Source organism: Dermacentor silvarum, chromosome 2, assembly GCF_013339745.2.
Source record: "Dermacentor silvarum isolate Dsil-2018 chromosome 2, BIME_Dsil_1.4, whole genome shotgun sequence".
Classification (NCBI taxonomy): domain Eukaryota; kingdom Metazoa; phylum Arthropoda; class Arachnida; order Ixodida; family Ixodidae; genus Dermacentor; species Dermacentor silvarum.
The window spans coordinates 40,388,500-40,408,925 of NC_051155.1; the positions used below are offsets into that span (position 1 = coordinate 40,388,500).

At 45.2% G+C, this 20,426-nt stretch overlaps 1 protein-coding gene across 1 annotated transcript in view; it reads right to left on the bottom strand.

The window, feature by feature from the left end:
* The window catches only part of LOC119439977 (membrane metallo-endopeptidase-like 1), a 668,359-nt gene that overhangs the window by 44,906 nt on the left and 603,027 nt on the right, over nucleotides 1-20,426 (bottom strand). The window contains exons 12-14 of the mRNA XM_049662695.1: nucleotides 13,320-13,397; nucleotides 10,710-10,819; nucleotides 10,437-10,507 (exon numbers count right to left, since the gene is read on the bottom strand). Of these exons, the coding sequence (XP_049518652.1) occupies nucleotides 10,437-10,507; nucleotides 10,710-10,819; nucleotides 13,320-13,397 (259 nt within the window). The remainder of the gene's footprint in view (nucleotides 1-10,436; nucleotides 10,508-10,709; nucleotides 10,820-13,319; nucleotides 13,398-20,426) is intronic.

Genomic DNA, 20,426 nt, shown 5'->3' on the forward strand with positions numbered 1-20,426 from the left:
GATTGTAGCAAATTCAAGTTTTATAGCAGACGGAAAAATCTGGTTTTGAGTACCTGCGTCGTTCCATAATGCCACACGTCATTTTGTGAGATAAAAGCGCTGCATGCATAGCTAAAAAAACTATGAAAGAAGCAAAAGAACATTACAAGTTGGACATTTTGCTTTTGTGTGGTGATTGCTATATTGTGTTGATTTGCGACTATGAAGTACGCACTAGCCCCAAAATAGGCCTTAATAAGACCTTTCTTATGAGCTTATGCTTCTCGAGTTATCAAATTTCTGCATTTTCTTTTTATTCTCGCTTAACTGAATTTTTTTTCTATACAGGAATAAAGTGGGACGTCAACAATAATAAGAACGCCACCCATGAAAGCAGAACCCCGGGCTCTCCATTGGAACTTTAGAGTGGACCACCGCACCGGTAAGCGAAAATCAGGCCAAAAATGGCTGTTCACTGCAGTGCGGAAATATATGCTTATGATGAAGCACACGAAGAAAAAGCTCATATTTTGCCAGCTCAAAAGTGGTGCGGGGCTCAGAAAGATACAAGTGTTTACAATATTTCTTGCACGCGGAGAACATTGAAGCACTTACACGAGCTGTAATATCACTAGAGATAGACACACATTCGAGAGCGTCTCACTAATTTCTGCTGATTTCAGAACAGTGGTAAGTCTCCGAGTTTAGGCCAGTGTAAATGCAAGTACAATTGAATTCCAGTAAGTGTAAGGGACATAAATGAGTGCCCCTGAGAGCCAGCTGACAATGTGGGCCTATTAATAATTACCTGCAAGTGGGAGGAAATATGACTGTGAAATAAACCAGAAGCCCAAGCACATTGAGTTGATTTCGAAGAGGCCAAGTATATGTGAAATGTGTTTGTACATAACGTGAAGAATGCAACTGAATGTATGTTTCTCTTCTTTAGTTGCTTGCCAGAGCATTATGTGTTTGCGTCTATTGTCATGGCTTGATTACTTTGTTTACACTGTGTATGCACTCATTATATTCAGATTAATTAGGGATGGACTTTAGTGCTAATAATGCCAGTGAAATTTCAAATACAATGCTGTAAATTCAAAGGTCAGACACATTCGCATGTCGTTCACAATCTCTTATGAGTTATTCACATGTGAAGTGTGTGATATGGAATGTTCAGCTTTCTGTAGTAAATCATGGACACCTAGTTTTATAATGCTGACACGTGCTCTTGGAGAAAGGAGGTAGAAAGATAGGAAGACAGGCAGGTTCACCGGCATAAATACGAGTGAATGTGCTGAGGAAGGGGTATAAAGGGAATGAAAGGCAACAGGAGAGCCTAGATTTAAAATAGAAAGGAAGAGAATGTGTGCACATCAATGCAATGCTGTGCACTACAGCAACAACCCACTATGTCAAGTAGCAGGGCAATGCAAGGGTGTTCAACACAGTCTGAACAATTATTCTCTCCGCCAACAAGATGCAATTCAGTGCAGTCAAGTGTGGTTTTTAAGCCACACCAAAATGAGGGCAGTCAAATAAAAGACCTCGGATCATTATCTCGCAGTCTCAGAAGTTTATGGTTAACATTGAGATCTGTTTCTTGCAAGATCACTACTATATTGGCCTCGAACAACTATTGAACAAACATAGCCCTAAGAGGGCCAAGGTGATGCAGTTTTTGGAATCATCTAACATTGAGTGGCATTTCTTTTTCCTTCCAGGTACCACGGTCACCTGGAGGCCCAGGAGTCATCAGGACAAATAACTCTGAATATATATAAATTATATCTAATGTGTTTGTGATGACGGAGTAATTATGTCAAAATGAAACACATATTTAAAAATGTTTTTTGTCTCTTGTTAGCAATGTATTCATAAAAAACTTCACTTGGATCTCTCTGCATTCACCCAACCACTGCGGCATGTATACAGAGTGTGCTCCGCAAGACAAAAGATTTTTTATGTTGCTTGGCTCCCAAAAGAGTTCTTCAATTCTAATACGTACAAGGTGTGTTCGAAAAGAAACCAAACTTTTGCTTTAACATCTTTATTGCTTATTGTACAACATTTTATGCATGGCCCCTTCAAAGTAGTCCCCTCTTCTGGCAATACATTGTTCCTATCATCTCATCCATTTTTTGAAAGCCTCCTGGAACACTTTTTCTGGGATGGCGCGTAGGTCTCGTGTCGCATTGTCTTGAAATTTCTTTTATGGGTTGGAAACGACGTCCTTTCAACGTGATTTTAAGTTCGGGAAACAGGAAAAAGGCTTCTTGGGCTAGGTCTGGAAAGTACGATGGATGGGGCACGAGAGTGTGATGTTTTGCTAGATAGCCGCAGACAAGGAGAGACGCGTGAACTAGGTCATTGTCATACTGCAACAATTAAGTCGGGGTTTCCCACAATTCAGGCTTCCTACTGGACACAGCATCCCACAAACGCGCTAGAATTTCTTGGTAGACCACCTTGTTTACCATCTCACCACGTGGTACAAATTCCTGATGGACTATATCTTTCCAGTCGGAAACCACCACCATTCCCTTGATTTTTTGCTGACTCTTGCGTGCTTTCTTGGACGAGAAGACTGTTCGCCCACCCACTGCGACGACTGCACTTTTGTTTCAATATCAGAGCCATAAACCCACGTCTCATTGCCTGTTGTGATGTTACAGAAGTTTTCATTATCTCTGCCAGTGGCATGCAGTTCCCGGCTTATTTCAACACAAGTGTTTCTGATCGACAGTCAACAAACGCGGCACGAATTTTGCACTGACACGATGCATCTCAAGTTTGTCATTCACAATAGGATGCCATGATCCTATGCTGATGCCCACTTCGTCAGCTAGTTCTCAAACAGCTAAACGACGATTTCCACGAATCACAGCACGCACTCTCTCGACATGGTCATCATCTGTTAATGTGGAAGGTCGTCCAGGCTTGGGATCGTCACCAACCGACATTCTGCCTTGTTCAAAATGCTTAAACAACTCATAGCACTGAGTGCGACTCATACAGTTTTCCCCATATGCTTGGTTGGGCAATTGAAATGTCTCTGTGAAAATTTTGCCAAGTTTGTAGCAAAATTTCACACAGACACGTTCTTCTACATCCTCTTTCGTTGTTACTTTGGCACTAATCCAACAAACAGCTTGTACACGTGCGCACTTCGGCGGCAGTAGCTCACCAACCAATGGTCAGAGCAGAACGCGGTAAATGGCAGTTTGTTGTCTAAACCCGCTGCTACATGCGTTAAGTAGCCGCAGCGTGCTCTTTGCCGGTTTGCGTGCTATTTCAAAAGTTTGGTTTCTTTTTGAACACACCTTGTACATTTTCATGCAGCGCTTTCATTGTTTCTTTTTTTCATTCTAGTCATGGATAGCTATTTTTCATTAAAGCTGGGAGCACTTAGCTGTCTAAATTCCTCATTAGATAACTTATCTATAGAAAATGTGGCCTTACAGTAAGTTTAGTACATATGTGTGTTCTGTTCCTCATGTTGTAGTTATCTGCTATTTTATGTAGTTTTGGTTATAAACAAAACTTTCTTTAATGAACAAGAAAACGGTAATCTGAGAGGCCCAACTCTTGTTGGTCGCAACTGCAGGAAGTACGTGCAAGTTAATGCGTTATGCTTGTTTCACATTTTAAAAGCTGCAGGCACTAACACTGCCTATCTGCTTTTGTATTTCCTGTAGCAGTGTGGCTTTTATTTGTTACTGTCAGAGCTGGGTATATAAGTCCCCATTCTGTGTTGAAAACCTACAGTGAAACTATGCTGGACACTTTTCACTTTGTTGTGTGTTAAATAAATCATTCTCTTTTGAAAAATATGTTCTTTGTCTGTGTCTGCATGAACGTACGTGTCTGCAATAATGTACAGCATGCTTTCAGATGGCGTACACAAATGAAGTGGGCATTCCGCAAAAAGCATACTTAACGTTGTAGGAGAAAAACGTGTGCTTTTAATAAATGTGCATATAGGGCGCAGTTGACATAACGAAGGCAGAGGCACTCATCTAATGTGCACGACACCTGAATCCCAATTCTATCTCTCCTTCGTGATAATTAGGTATGCTAGCGGGCAGTCCATCTCACCTGCTTGCAACCACTTCATGGCACACCTTCCTTTGCCGGACACATCACAATAGTGCGTGCCCACTTAATACAGCGCGTGCACTTTATTGCAGTCTGCACGCTGCTTTCTTTTTCTGTTTTGAGATAACTAAAAGTAGTTTGTGCATGAATGCGGCTCGTCTTGCACACGGAGATTCACTTGCATTCCAGATAGCAGAGAGTGCTCATTGCGTGGTGCTGATCACACAAACGCAGCGCAAGATACAATGGGCAAATTGCGGTTATTCCACGTTCATTTTGCGTCGAAGTCATCGACTTGCAAGGTTAAGAATGGAGCCGTTGTAAGCTTCGACACGCCGGCAAAATCCCGCCTTGTTATGCGAAATTTCAAACAGCTGATTCGTTCACTTTCAACGACCGTCGCCGCAGTAACATTAACTACAACGGAACAGCATAATAAGACCGGTTCGAGAGCATTCTTCTTGATACTACCAAAAGCTATATATGTCAGTCTTTCGGACAGGGCATCCCTGTTGAGGCCAGCGGAGGTGAATGGAAATATTTGTCGGTTCAGCAAACTTAGACGGGCCGGTAATATCCCGCCCGCTTATTCGACGTCTCCGAATATCGGAGCCGTATTGTCGTTATACCGTCGAGGCAGCGCAACAGCACGGATCAGTTTTAACTGAACCTTCTGAACGAGGTTAAAAGTTTCTCAGACAAAGCCGAGTTCCCGGTTAAACAGTGACTGCAGCCGCATCATAGCGAATAAAGAGAAAATATTAATGAACTACATTTGCCTGGCGAAGCAGTTTTTCTTTTCGTGCAGCCCCCATGCTCCGTAATCCTACCCCATTTATCCTTTCCGCCCCACATGACAGCTGTTGAAAGCGCTATTCGTATAGTGATACTCATTTAAATACATCTACTGTCACCAACCACCTAAGCATCGGTAAAAGCTACACAAACTATGTGTATATCATGCACGATCGCCGACGGTGAACGATCGACATAAAACGACAGCCTCGGAAACACAAATGTATCTACAAATAGCTGTGCAAGTCCTCCACGACAGCATAGTGATGTGGAGTAGTGGTTAGCGTGTTTGGTTCTCACGCGGTGTACCCGGGTTCGATTCCCAGTGTTCTCATGTTTGTGTGATGTGCGTTGCCATGCTTGTGTTGTGTGTTATCGATTTCGTATAATGTGGTTCTATGCAATGTCCATGAAACAGCCCGCAAAACCACTATGGACGGCACCTGTCTCTAAATAATAATTTTCTTAAAAAATACCCAATGGGCCGCATAAGATTTTAGCCGCTTAGTAAGCCGGACAGATTTGATCTGAAATACCGCATAAAAATTTGGGGTTATGCGTGACGTCCACCAAGCGGCCCTACTATGGGCCGTTTAAATGCAGGCCGCATAGGCAGGAGCCGCATAAAATAGGCCGTATACGCAGTAGGCCGCTTACAGTGAGCCATTTATAAGCGTCGAAATTTTGATCTACTTTCCGCCCTATATGCGTTGTTTTAAGCCCGTATTTGCTAAGAGTGTATGGACTGGCCAGAAATTGAAAGGTGTCATAGGATCGGTAGACGTAACACAGGCCGCTCCAGCCCCATTGTATTTAAACTTCTAGATTTTAGTGAGAAAGCTCAAATTCTTAGAAATGCGTCTGAGCTTAAGGGTTCCGGTCAACGCATATCTGAGGACTAATCAGACAAAGTGTGATCTATCAGAGGAAAGCTATGGGAGGCAACCAAAACTTACCGCAACAGCGGCACCTCCGTGCGCATAGTATACGACCACGTGTTTATTGATAACCTGTGCCACAATTGGGACGCGCAGACCATTGTGCAGTCTCGTAATCGCGATACAAGGGCGTCTACTTCAGCTACTGCTTCTAATTCTCGTTGACGCCCACGGGACTTTCCCGATAATCTCCACAGTTTAAATATTAACGCCAGAAGTTTAGTCAACAAGCTTCCTGATTTCGTGTCAATAACTTTGTCCTGCTTCCCCCATATCATTGGAGGCACGGAAACGTGGTTTAATAGTGAAATTTGGAATGCCGAAGTGTCGCTACCTGGCTTTAATGTTATAAGAACTGATAGAACAGAAGAAAGAGGCGGTGGCGTTGCCTTATATTTAAACTACGACTTAAAACTTTCTGTGCTCTATGCTCCCTCTCAAACTGAGTCTGTTTGGTGAAAAGTTTATTTTGAGTCCTTAACTTTTGTTGTTGGTGTCGCTTACCGCCCACCTAACTTGATCGCAGACCCTATGGTTTCCTTGAATGCATTCTTTCAAGTAGCAGCACCTCATTCACTGAATCTAATATGCATGAGTGATTTTAACGTCCACGATATGCCCTGGCCATAGTTATCTCTGCTAGGCCATGATTCCGAACTGTACAGAGAAGCATTGAACGGCGATTTTAGATCTCGTCTTTTTCACGCCTGTGGTCTGCGATTATGGTTGGGAAGTTTCTGTTGTGGAAGGAATATCAGATCATAAAGCGGTATTTGCATCCATTTCTTGTCCTGTTCCGAGAAGCCGATATACTTATTCTACTTTCCGCGATACGAGCCATGCTGATGATGTGGGTATAATTGATGCGCTTCGCGCTTCCTTTAGCCAGTTTGAAGTGATTAGTCTTTTTGACGATGTCGATACTGCAACAAAATTTTTTGTGATCTAGTTACCTTGTGCATCACGCATTTTGTGCCATTGAAAACAAAAAAGACGAATTGAGAGCTGCCTTGGATTACACGGGAAATTTTGCACCTTTCGCGACGACTTGGACATTTGCGACGTGCTAAACGTGCGGGTGATTCTGTTCTTACTGCACAACTCGTTGCTCTTAAGGAGGAAATTCGAAGCTAATCTAATGCTGCTCGGGATTTTTACTTCCAAGTAGCACTTACAAATTGGCTTAGAAATAATCCACGTAAATTTTGGAATTCTGTTCTGCAAAAGGAATCCGCCACTGATACTTTTGAAATAAACAACACAGTTACAAGTAAGACTGCTATGATTGAAAACGCATTGAATAGTCCGTTACTTTTAAACTGTTTTTACGCTTGATAACTCCGTTGTTCCTTCTTTTATAGAGCACATGCATAGTTCTATTGAGACATTGTTGTTTGAACCAGGTTATGCTGAATTTGATTTTCAAACTTGATGCGAAAAAGAAAGGTAGTCCCGACAATTCAGACAATCCATTCCACATTAGATACTCTTTATGGACTAGTCAATAATTAACGGTAATTTTTCAGAGACCTCTCTCGACGTCTGTTGTCCCTTCTGCCTGGAAATTGGTTAAAATTCTTCCACTATTAAAATCCGGGAATAAGCAGTCCTAGCTGAACTACAGACCCATCTCTATCACATCACATTCTTGTAAAATACTCGAACACATAATTTACAAACATATCATTGAATTTCTAGAGTCCAATAATGTTTTATCGGATGCTCAACACGGTTTTCGGCGCGGATTTAGCACCACAACCTAGCTCAGTGAATTCACTCATGACATCATCCAGGCCCTCGATGCAGGTGATGAAATTGACGCAAGATTTATGGATTTTTCAAAAGCTTTCGACACTGTGTCAGAGTCCAAACTGTTGAAAAAGCTCACTGTTATTGTTAACAACCAAGCATTAGTTAACTGGATTTCTTTTTTTTTTACCCAATCGGTCTCATTACGTACTCTTTAGGTCTTCTCAATCCTCGACTTGCAGTGTAACGTCTGGCGTATACCTCAAGGTTCAATATTAGGTCCGCTTCTGTTTTTGATTTTCATAAATGATCTGCCAAGCACTATTCGTGTTAAAATCTGCATGTACGCAGATGATTTTGTTTTCTACCATACGGGTAAAACTCCTCATAATGATTTTATCCTTAACGATTCATTTGTATCATTTCAATCATTGTGTGACACTTGGCAGATGCAAATCAATTTCCAGAAAACTGTATCTCTCTCATTTACCACACGTTCATCCCCTTCTCGATTTACCTATTCGTTTTATGGCTGCCCTCTATGAGATGTTTCACAATATAAATATCTAGGTCTTCTATTCACTCAGGATTTATCTTGGTCGCATCACATCAAACTCATGTGCAACCGTGCGCTTAGAAGGTTAGGCTACTTGCAACGCACATTACCTTCAGCCCCACTTAGCACACGACTCCTCACTAGGAAACGCTGGATCGTCCAATACTGGAGTATAGCTTTGTTGTATGCAACCCGCAAAAATTATGTGACATCAAAAATATTGAATCTGTCCAAATGAAAGCTGACCGCTTCATTTATCGTCGCTTTGAGAGGTATTTTTCACCCAGTTCCCATCTTCTTAGTCCTCAACTTACCAATCTGTCTTCCCGTAATCACGTTGAATCTTTGAAGTTTCTTTATACTCTAATAAACTCCCCACGATTCCCCCTACATAGCAAATAAAACGCACCTGCTAGACCTACAACCACCAGACATCACCACGAGTTGAATATGACCACTTTTCACCATCGTACCGCTGCGGTTAAATACAGTTTTTTGTCTGTTCTATAGAACCGTGGAATGATCTGCCTGGTTACGCAAGATCTTTACCACTCGATAAATTTTATTGTATATTACTAACCGTTGATGTTCAGTGCTGTTTGTTATGCTTTTCTATGTATTGTATTTCCCCATTCCTGCGATAGCCCTCAGGGCCTGCAGTATGTTGAAATAAATAAAGAAATGAGCAAAGCACTACCAGATTTTATTGTTGCCACAAACAGTATGCCCGGAACGCTTACGGGGTTTTTTAGGGAGGTTGTCCCCACTGCGTGCTTCCTAAGCGTACATTTTTCAAAATATTATCAGAGTTATGTCCAAAGAAAAAAGCTGCAAATAGGCATCTGTGCAATACTGAATTTCCTGGTACTTTATATAGACTGCTTTACAAAGGCAGCAAGGGCCAGAATGTACTAAAGAGGGTAAAGTGTATGCAAATATCACCACGTGTAAAAACTCTTTTTCAAAGTTTATACAGGAACGCTTTCAGTAACGACAGTTTTGAAAGAAAACGTTTTTTTTTTTTTGTACCGTGGGGGAACACATTGCTTAATCTGTAAACAACCCGAGACAATTGACCACGTTTTCCTGCATTGTTGGAAAGCAGTTTTCTTTTGGGGTGTTTTACAATGGGCAGTTAAAAAAAAGCTTCCTCTAGATCGCCACGGTATCAGATATCTAGCGATAGAAAACGAGATGGGCTTCCTTTTGATCTGGTAATGCTAGTTAGCCTTCACAGCCTCTGGCGCTCCAGAATGGGTGGTTATTACTGGGGCCCAGATGCACGACCGGCGCGAATGTACCTCCGAGAGAGTATAAACGCTTTTATGGGGGTGCAGAAAGCACATGAATGCCCCGCGGAATGGTTGTCGAGGTTAGAACCCTTGACAAAATTAAGAGAATTTGGTGTGATTGCAATCATGCTGGTTGGTAAATGTTACATATGCTTTTCACGTGATAGTTCTTTGAACGGGGTGTTGAGAAATGAGTGAATTTTGCAAATGAGACAATAAAGAAAAAAATAACCTAGTGGTTACGACGCTCGTCTTGAGACCGGGGGTACGCGGGTTCGAATCCCGCCTTGGCAAGAAAGTTTATTTTCGTCTTTCATTTATTCATAGTTTCTTGATACGCACCAGGAACCAGAAATTACGGCTGGCTTAAACAGCATCGCTGTTAAAACTTCTTTGTATGCTTATTTCCTGCATGCATATTTACTGCCGTACGGATGGCAAGAGCTCAGTCAAGCTGTGACAAAGCAGCTTTTTCTTGCCACATATATCCGTTGTATCGTGAACACGAAAGACGGAAATACCCAGATTGATGGATTGTCAAAATGTTCTCTAAAATCTCTCAACCCCTCAACCAACTTACGAAAGAAGGCATCCCGTTACGAAGTCGAATAATCGATTAATCGAGGAAAAACCGCGCATAAGAAGTGATTATTCGATTATAGTCTAAGCCAACCAAGGTTTAATTTTTAATGGACTAAATAATTTAATCGACCATCCCTAGTGGAATACAGTGTGCTACCTTTTTTTTAATGGACGCACGCACGAATAAAATACTTGCGCAAGACGCTCATGGACTTGTTGTGAAGGTTTTCGTTACAAGTCGTGCGTCGCCAATAGTGCATAATCATAATTTTTGCAGTAAATCTTATATAGCATGATTAAAAAAATGATAGTTTATACTGCACTTAGACGTTAATATCCGCACTTTTACACTAAGTTACTTTCAAGCAATTGTATCAAGCGCCTTTTTACTGCGTATGTTTATAATGTTCATGCATAAATGACTCAGAAAACCATTATCTTTCTCACCGATTCGGTTTTCCGGAGGATAGTAAAAGGCACCGAGGTCTAAGGCGCTTTTCTGCCAGCTTTGCAACAAGCTAAAAAAGAAAAATCAGCAGCAAGAATTACATTTTTACGTATTGTTCAGCTTCCTAAAGCTAATGTGTAATTGAAAACTCGCTGCATTGAATATTTCTGTGGCTTAAGCATAAATTATAATGGGTGCAGAACATGCCTGGGAAAATATATAACTGAATTTTTTTAAAGATTTGAACTTTAAAGATTTTTTTAAAGACTTACCTGTCGCTGTGCCTTGGTTCCCTTAACGCAACCAATTGCTTCAAGTAATTGTTTTGTTTCAAGAAGTACATCATTTCAAGTATAGTTGTATTGATACTGAATCTGGGTACCTGCGGAAAGCGCTTATTAGAGAGAAGCGTTCCAGGTTGAGGCAAGCATTCAACATTCTTGTTCAAATGGAAAGAGCCAGTTGTTCAGACAATAATTGCATGTAATAACAGCGTCAATTATATCTGTGCTTCCCCATCTAACTTTTTTGTGAATAACGCAGAGCAATGAATCAGGTCTTTTACCATGGACAGAAAAAATGGCGTCTTCTGTTCACAATTACTATCAAGTGGAGGCTCGATCGCAGCTTAATGGTATGACATTTTGCTACCAAAATTATTCCGATAGAACGGGGCGAATATCCATCTTGCTGAATGCCATCCCCTTCAGTGAATGCAGCGTGAACTAAAATTGTTCTTTCTGCGGAATGATGTGTTAAGCAAAACACTTTGTAAAAGTTTTTTCAACTTCACCCGAGTAATTCTGTATTGGCGTCAAATTAGACCGTCGCCTTACGTTAAGTTACATGTCGAAGTCAGTGGGCAAGTCTTCAAATGTGGAAAACTTGCCAAACATCAGTGTCATTTCCACACCCATTGCCCTTTCCGTGGTGCAGAATTTAGCCCGTCCCCACAACGTGCAGCTTTCTTGCGCATTTTTCCTGACAGACTCACTACTGAATGTGTAAACACAGAAGACGTGGTGAAAGAACAAGAACGCATGTGTGTTGTAAGCTTTTATTGGACATGGCCATAGAGAAATACATTTTACAGAGGCCGTAAACAGCGCCATAAGGTTTTCCTTTTCAGTTTGTCCACCATGTGTGTTAATTTAACAAAAGTTAGTTCTCACTCCCAGTATTTTTCTTCAATTTCTTTCATATCTCTCATATCAAGAGGAGGTTGGTAGTTAAGCCACAAAGCCTGACAGAGGTCCCAAAACTTTAGAAAGATTTCGTAAGTCACTCAGATAAACACAACAGAAAAACAGTTGGCAGAGCAACTTACCTCACATGCAAACACAAATTTACAGATACGATATTGCATAGGCAGGCTAGGAAAACGTCAACAGTGGTAATAGAGAGTTGTAGCGCGGCGGGTTTACGGGCCAGAGGGTCCAGCGGGCCAGCGGAGACGTCACTGCACATGTGCGGTACGATGGGGAGGGGGGGAGGGTGGTAGCGGCGTGTTTACGGAGCGGGCCGCTAGATCTATGGAATTCTCTCCTCAGTGAGTACATTTGTAGTATTTATTTCCTATCAAACATCGTTTTGTTTTTCGTACGTGCGTGCTCAACCTACAAGTTCCTGTGTGTGTGTGTGTGTGTGTGTGTGTGCGCGTGCTTGCGTGCTTGCGTGCGTGCGTGCATGCGTGCGTGCGTGTTTGTGTGCGTGCGTGCGTGCGTGCGTGTGTGTGTCTGTGCGTGTGTGTGTGTGTGTGTGTGTGTGTGTGTGTGTGTGTGTGTGTTGTGTGTGTGTGTGTTGTGTGTGTGTGTGTGTGTGTGTGTGTGTGTGTGTGTGTGTGTGTGTGTGTGTGTGTGTGTGTGTGTGTGTGTGTGTGTGTGTGTGTGTGTGTGTGTGTGTGTGTGTGTGTGTGTGTGTGTGTGTGTGTGTGTGTGTGTGTGTGTGTGTGTGTGTGTGTGTGTGTGTGTGTGTGTGTGTGTGTGAAATACACCACATTGTGAATGTGGCTGCCGTGGCCGTGAATTGAATCGTCGACCTCGTAGTTGCTAGCGCAGCGCCATCACGGCGGGCTGAAAATAAATGTGGTGTTCCACCGCAGTGCACACAACTGGCAGCGTAATTTAGCAACTAAGGCTGATTTCAGTCGTGTCAGACCCGCCGCGGTGGCTCAGTTAGCTAAGGCGTTGCGCTGCTGACCACGAGGTCGCGGAATCGAATCCCGGCCGTGGTGGCCGCATTTCGATGGAGGCGAAATGCAAAAACGCCCATGTGCTTGCGTTGTAGTGCACGTTAAAGAGCACCAGGTGGTCAAAATTCCGGAGCCCTCCACTACGGCGTGCCTCATAATCAGAACCAGTTTTGGCACGTATAACCCCAGAAAGAAGAGTCTTTTCATCGCTTGCCTTTAAACGCTACGCCTATAGCAGCAATAGGAATGGCTGTATGCACATAAGTGCTCTGTATCTAGGAACAGAAAGGGTGAGTGGCTTTGAAGGCATACTGGCACAAGTCTGATGAAATAACAAAACTTTTGCACTTACATTCATTCGTTAATTTATATACAGCACAAGGTTCTAAAGGTAAATGAAAGTGACCTAAAATTTGATTTGACGCCGGTGTGAGTCAAATGCCCACATTTTGCATAAAGAGCGCGGTGCTCCACTGACTAAGCTACGGAGGTGGCTGTGTCCCCATTATTATTCTGTGTGTGTGCGCGCATATGTGTGATAGTAATAGCCGTGGGAGTGCCAGACACCCGTGGCTTCGGTGGAACCTGCGCAGCAGTGGCCGTGAGTGGCATAGGTGCACATGCATAAAGGCAGTCAACGCAAATTTATTTAACAAACACATTCTGCTGTGGATCGGGGAAATGTACTTACGTGTTTGTACACACGGTCAATATATGTGATGTTCAAAATATAATCCGGGCATCCAATTCCAAAAGCTATGTCCTTTAACTGCAATTATATTAAAAAATAATCGCTATACAAGAGGGAAAATGTACTTTCACGCACTAATGTTGCATGTGTAACTACTAATAGTACTGAATATAGGGAACAAAATCAAACGTTGTCTAAAATTACCGCCCAAGCACTCCATAAAGATGGTTAGTTAACCAGCTAAGCTGAAACGTGCGGCCCCGTCTTTATAACTGGGTTAATTTCGACGCTTCACTAGAGTATTTCTCAATTATTGGCTACGTCCTTGTGTTCCTAATCAGGTTACACACACGTTCGGCTGCGACGGAGAGAACGACGTCAATGACGTTATGCCCGCAGTCCGTCGTTATCGCTTGCGTTCGATGTGTCGAGTTGGCTCGGAGGCGTGGTTAGCACCATTCTCCCACCATTGCGTTTGCGATTCTTCGAAGTTTAATTGCTTCAAAGTTAAATCTGTCCGTTATGTAAGACACTGAATGGCTCATACCCCGGAAGCAATGGCTCATACCTCCGTAACTGCGGCCTCCCCGTTACGACGACAGAAGAGAAGTGAAATTTTATGCTGGCATGATGAGCGGCAACGAAGCCAACTGTGGAAGAAGACGACGACGACAAACGTGGGAGCAGTGGCACGAGCGCGCACCGAGCAAGAGCACGAGCGTTACCCCAGGGACGCCAACGAGCCAGCTGCGGAAGAAGACGACGCTCGAGCCAATGCTGATGATGATAGTTTTCTGCACAGGGGTGACGGACAGGCGCTTTTTCGTTTCGGCTAGCCATATCATACTCGCGTAAAATGAAATGTACAATTTTCTCTAAGTAACCCTTCAGCAGTGATGCATGTATGTGGCATTTCTAGAGTACGATTTACAGCCAATGCTGTGTCTCTCTGACGAATGAAGTGCGGGAGCCTGAATGAAGTGTTTCGAAAGAAAAGGATGTGCACAACGACGGGTGGGCGCTCGGATGCAAGTGCTGCGCTTCGAAATAGACGACGACAACAAAGCAGCAGGAACAAGGACATGCGCCGCAAGAAAAAACTAAAAGCAAAAGGATCCAATCGTGGAAGTCCACGAAGCCGCTCTCAACCAATTGTTGAAACACACTAAGTTCGAAACAACCAATCTTGGAGTCATACGAGGCCAAGTGAGAATAAAAATACGAAGCGCGTGGAAGAATGTGGGTGGAGGTCCGCGAAACCACGCAGGAAGAAGGTCAGCACCGGTTGAGGCGCTGCGGGCCGTCGGGTTTCGCACCCTTGCCACCATGACTTCGGCCATCGGTGGATAGCAGTCAAGGGCCGACCTATGCCTTCCAGTGCTTGGCGACTTCCCCTTGTCGCGCACTGCCACCCTGCACCCGTAGACGGAATGCGAGTGGTCGCGCTTCAAACCCGAGCTTCAGCACAGCTGCCTGGCCAGGAATGCACTGTCTTCCTCAACCTTTCCGCTGCGACGCCTGCGTCTCGTCATTCGGCGAGACTCTACATCGAGCCAGCCATCACCAACCCGTCGCTTAGCCTCTTCACTGGTTTCCTGTGATCCTCACCGATTACCTCACCCGCCTCTTATTCATGGATTAGTTATTCTTGAGTAGACTGAACCGCATGCTCCTTCGTGCTTTGTTTTGTGCTCTTTGGTATTCTAGCGCCTTGTTATTATCTCTTTGACACATATCGTGCTGTTATCTGACTTGAGTGTCTTTTACCTATTTCTTGCTGACATCGTGGCGCCGCTGCTTGATGGCGGAGCGTGTCTATGGGTAAACACTGGAAAGGGGCCTGGCTGCATACACACCTAATACAAGGCGTGTCTAAGTGGTGGCAATATGGTGTGTAGCAACATCGCTTCAGTGGAAGCTGCATTCACGTCGACATCCACGTTGACATTCGATGGATAGGGTAGAGATGTGGGCTGAAAACATGTCAAAAGCACAAACTGGATCTATTTCGTCTACATCGTCCAGGAAAGAGGCGTTGCGAACGTGGACTATGTGCATGGATTGAATGTCATCGAAGTGGCCGATACGTTGGCCCGATAGAATTGTGAGCAGGGAGAAGAGATGGTTGTATACCGAGCTGTTGTTGAAACAACCCCAGTGATCGACAACCACAAGGGCAACAGTTCGCTGCTTCTGCTTTGAAATTTCTAGAAAGAGGGAACGAAACAGTTTTGGCATGAAATGCGCCGCAAGACAGCTCAAATTACGGTGGCGGAAGGCGGTACGTTGTTCTCCTCCGCGGTTACAAATTTCAGTTAAGACTAGGAGGAATCGTCCGAAGTGAAGTTGCATATACGTAACCGCTCAACTATGCCCACGCTTAGTCGATGAGAGGGTTACAGTGGCGTGGCCAGAAAAATATTTCGACAGAGGCGGGGTCACCGCGGTCCTCTCTATGTCTCTGTATATAAGACGCACGTTGCCGAAACAACACTGCTTAACTTTTGACAAAACATTTTCATTGACAATGCGTGCAGCCATTTCGCATGAAATTATGCTATCATCCTTGTGCTATATTAGAAAATGGTGATATTAAAAAACACTATAACATTTCGCTTACAACTTGATGCATTTTACAACGTATATTGTTGGCCTAGTTGGTATATGATTTCGAAAAACGAACAGCGCTAAAAAAAGTGACCAAACAAACACAAGGCAGCACATTGTCTTGCTACTTATTGCTCAGCCCCGTTTAGCGCTGACTGTTTAACCAAGCATTTATATCAGTAGCAGCGTTTGCAAACTCATAGTGAACAGCGTAACCATCAATGCCCAACCTATGCAGTTATATTATGCGCATGCGCGAGATATATTTTCCAGCCACGAAGTTCTCGTTCACAGACTGGCAGAACAATGTAATCTTATTATTGAACACCTTCGCCTTTACTCCTCCAAGCCCACAACTCGATCTTCAAGGTTTTGCTGATGGCAAAAGCACTTGAATCGCAGCAACACATTTCCTTTCGGCGTCTACGTATGGGGTCGGGAACCATGAGGGCAACAAATTTTCCCAGTTAATTTACATTTATTTGAGCTTGCGCCTCCTCTTCAGAGACCGTGCTTTGAGGGTGGAATAGCGTCTGTGGAGGAGAGCTAAATTCCCCGTTGGGATTGGCCGTATGTGCGAAATAAATGAGATCAAGAAAGCACCAAACAGCAGGACAAGGCAACAAACTCCAATATTTGCAAATCGACTATAAATATCCGCCGCCTATCCGTTTTTCGTGAACGAAAAAATAAGTGGCGTTTCCTTTAATTCTTTATAGATCTGTTGTATATCATATTTCATATACAACAAGAAAATCGTGGGACGCCTAGGCCCAGCCGAATAAAGTGCTGGTTTTCAATCAAGTTCACACTCCCTCTCTAAAACAACGCAGTAGCAGCCGTATACCACAATGTGTTTGTTTCTAAGGATTCAATACTGAGCCCATATAAAAAAACAGTTGCACATAAGTGCGGTGCGAAAGAAACCACTGCAAGAAGTTGGTCTAGCTACCACATCGTTGACTGCTATGTATGGAGCAGAGTATGGTGAGTGCTTCGGCCACGGATGCGTACGGAAGAGGAGAGGGGGGGGTACTTTCCGCTCTATTTTATCACACTTCCGGCTTAATGGGCCGGCTATATTCTTCTACATTTCAAATACAAGATTGAACCTTGAAGTTTGAACATCGATAGTATCATATGATGCAAGTTTCAGTCACATTCGGTGACCAGCTGTATAGATTATTTGAAGACATGTTTGTAGGGAACTCGAGGTCAAGGTGCTCTAGTCCAGTTTGCCTGATTGGGCTGTAGCCCACTTTGCCTGATTGGACGCAACATGGGTCGCAACCATGTCGTCCAAAGTCTGATTAAACCGCTAAGTGAGGCCTTTCGTAAGAGTGTGGTAGGCCGTGCTGGTGCGATGGACAATATGGCACTGATGAAGTAGGGCTTCAACCACGTCAGTTAGGAAGAGAGAGAGAGAGAGTAAACATTTTATTGCAAAAATAAAAGGTAGTAAGAGTGTGGGAGGGACCCCTAGTCCGGGGTCCCTAGAACGATCTCAGCGGCAGCACGGGCCCGTTGAACTAGGGCCCGGCGGACCTCGGGAGGCCCGTCGGGGAGGGCATCCTGCCACAGCTCTTTGATGCGGAAGGGGTGCAAGATGACTGGCAGGGGAGGGAATAATTTTGCGGTGCACTCCACGGTGACATGGAACGCCGTGGGGGAGCTTCTACAGCCCGGGCAAGAGTCTGCGTAGCGGTCAGGGTAAAATTTATGTAGGGAGAGGAGATTGGGAAACGTGTTTGTTTGGAGTTGGCGGAGCGCCACCTCTTCCTCTCGCGAGAATGACAGCGGCGGCGGACCCATGGTGTGTCTAGCTCGTGTATAGTATTTTAATACGTCTCTGTATGTGAGTGGGGAGCCCGCCTGATCTGGACTCCGCTCCTCGTCATGCCGGGCAGCTCGGAGGGTAATTTCTCGAGCGACCGCGTGTGCGCGGTCATTACCCGGCAGTGAGGCATGGCCAGGAGTCCAGAGCAAGTGGATGCGCTGTGGGGCAGATGTGTCTGTGTTTGGGGACTGGTGTAGGATGTGGAGAGCTGCCTTGGAGAAGCCGCGTCCCGTCAAAAAGGCGCGGCATGCCTGCTGGGAATCGGTTAGGATATACACCGCCCCAGGAATCTGGAGAGCGTGTCGCACAGCAAGCGCTACTCCAAGGACTTCTCCGTGTCCAGGTGTAGAATTCCGTAAGGAGGCGGCCGTAATAAACGTTTCAGCGCCATCCAGCACTACCACGGAATACCCGTTGTGGCACCGAGCAGCATCCGTGTATAGCGTATTTGTCTCAGGGATGTCACCGAGCATGCGCACCAGGTACCGTACACGGGCGCGCCGGCGTCCCGCGTCATGCTCAGGATGCATGTTTCGTGGTAGTGGGTGCACCTTTAAGGCTGTACGGACCCAAGTCGGAATAGTGATGGTGATGTCTTCATCATAATTGTGCAAAACTGGATGTCCCAATCTCGAGAGCAAGTGCCGCCCAGTGGGTGTGAGCAAAAGACGTTGTCTTTGACTGGCCCACTGAGCTTCCAATAACTCACTGAGAGTGTTATGCGTCCCTAGGGCTAGCAGACGTTTCGTGGCGGTGTAGTGTGGGAGGCCTTGGGCGAGCTTGGTCGCCTTTCGCAGCATTGTATCGACCCGTGTCTGCTCCGACTGCGTAAGTCTGTGGAAGGGAAGGTGGTAAGTAATGCGACTGATCACACAGGCCGCCACCAGGCGCAGTAGGTCCCGTTCCCGTAGACCTGAGCGCCTGTTGGAGACCCGCCGAATCATGGCCAAAGTCTGTTCGGTCTGCCGGGACAAGAGAGATATAGTGTAGTTCGCCTTCCCATTCGCCTGAACGTGTAGTCCAAGAATGCGAGCACGGTCTACCTGGGGGACAGGAACGCCATCCACGTGCACCGTGATTTCGGGTGGAGGGGTAATGCTACGTGCGCGGATGAGAACAAGCTCGGACTTTTGTGGGGCACAGGACAAGCTGCCCTGTCGTGCGTAAGCGGTGACGATGTCGACGGCCTGCTGCAGTCGATCCTGAATGGTCCCGTCTGACCCTCGCGACGTCCAAATCGTGATGTCGTCTGCGTAAATCGCATGTGCAACATGGGGGATCTGGTCGAGCTGCTGAGGTAGTCTTGCGAGGGCGATGTTAAATAGAGTGGGGGACAGAACTGATCGCTGAGGGGTGCCGCGACCTGTGAGGCGAATCGTATCTGTCCGATGTGGTCCTATTCCAATGGTGGCTGTTCGGTCCCGCAGAAAAGAGCGAATGTAGTTATACATGCGGCTGCCGCAATGTGATTCTGCGAGATTTCGAAGAATCAAATCGTGTGCCACGTTATCAAATGCTCCTTTTAGATCAAGGGCGAGGATGACCCTCGTCTGGGCACGGGACGGGGGGCCGATAACCTCTTCCTTGAGCTGTAGAAGCACGTCCTGCGTGGAGAGATGTGCCCGGAATCCGAACTGTAAGTGGGAGAAGAATGACTGTCGTTCGAGAAAAGGTTGCAGTCGCCGCAAAAGCACGTGCTCCATTAACTTTCCGATGCATGAAGTAAGGGATATTGGCCGTAAATTTGCTATGTCTACGGGCTTTCCTGGTTTGGGTATTATCGAAATGTCAGCATGACGCCATGCCTGTGGGAGCGTGCCCTGACGCCAGTGATCATTGAATAGCTTTGTCAGATGATGGAGGTCTGAATCACTGAGGTTACGAAGGGTGGAAAATCTGATACGATCTGCGCCTGGGGCCGTGTTTCGACGGAGATCTTGAAGTACCACGCGAACCTCATCGATTGTAATGTCCGCGTCGAGTTCCTCATTAGATTGTTCTGCGTGCAGGTAATTCAGATACTGTGGAGGTGTGCCGGTAGGGATGAATCGTTTTTCTAGCTCTTTGAGAAGAGCAGCCGGATCGTCTCGGTACTTATGTATTAAGCTGAGTAGGCGATGAAATGTTTGCGTCCTTGTATTTGAGGGATCTATGAGTGCGCGAAGTATCGACCATGTTTTCGCGGTGCCTAGGGTGCCTGAAAGACGCTCGCAAAAACCTCGCCAGTTGTTTCGGACGAGTGTCTCAGCATATTCTTGTGCCTCCTGCGAAATTTGGGCGATACGCCGGCGAAGCTTGCGATTGAGGCGTTGGCGTTTCCAACGCCGCGTGAGCCCCCTACGTGCCTCCCACAGATGCAGTAGGTGCGGGTCCACGTCCGGGGTCGCAGTTGTGGTAACCAGTGTGCGCGTACACGCATCTAGGTCAGAAGAAAGGGACTCGATCCATTGCTCGTATCCTAGACCTAAAGGAGGATTCTGTCGGCGCTCCCTGAACCGCGTCCAATCCGTGATGCTCACTTTCCGCTCGGGACAGTGTGCACTCTTCAGTGGTAGGGTAGTGGCCACGATATAATGGTCACTGCCTAGATGTTCATCGAGAGGACCATGCGCAATCACTGGTCCTGTATTTTTGGAAAAAGTAAGGTCTGGGCACGTGTCACG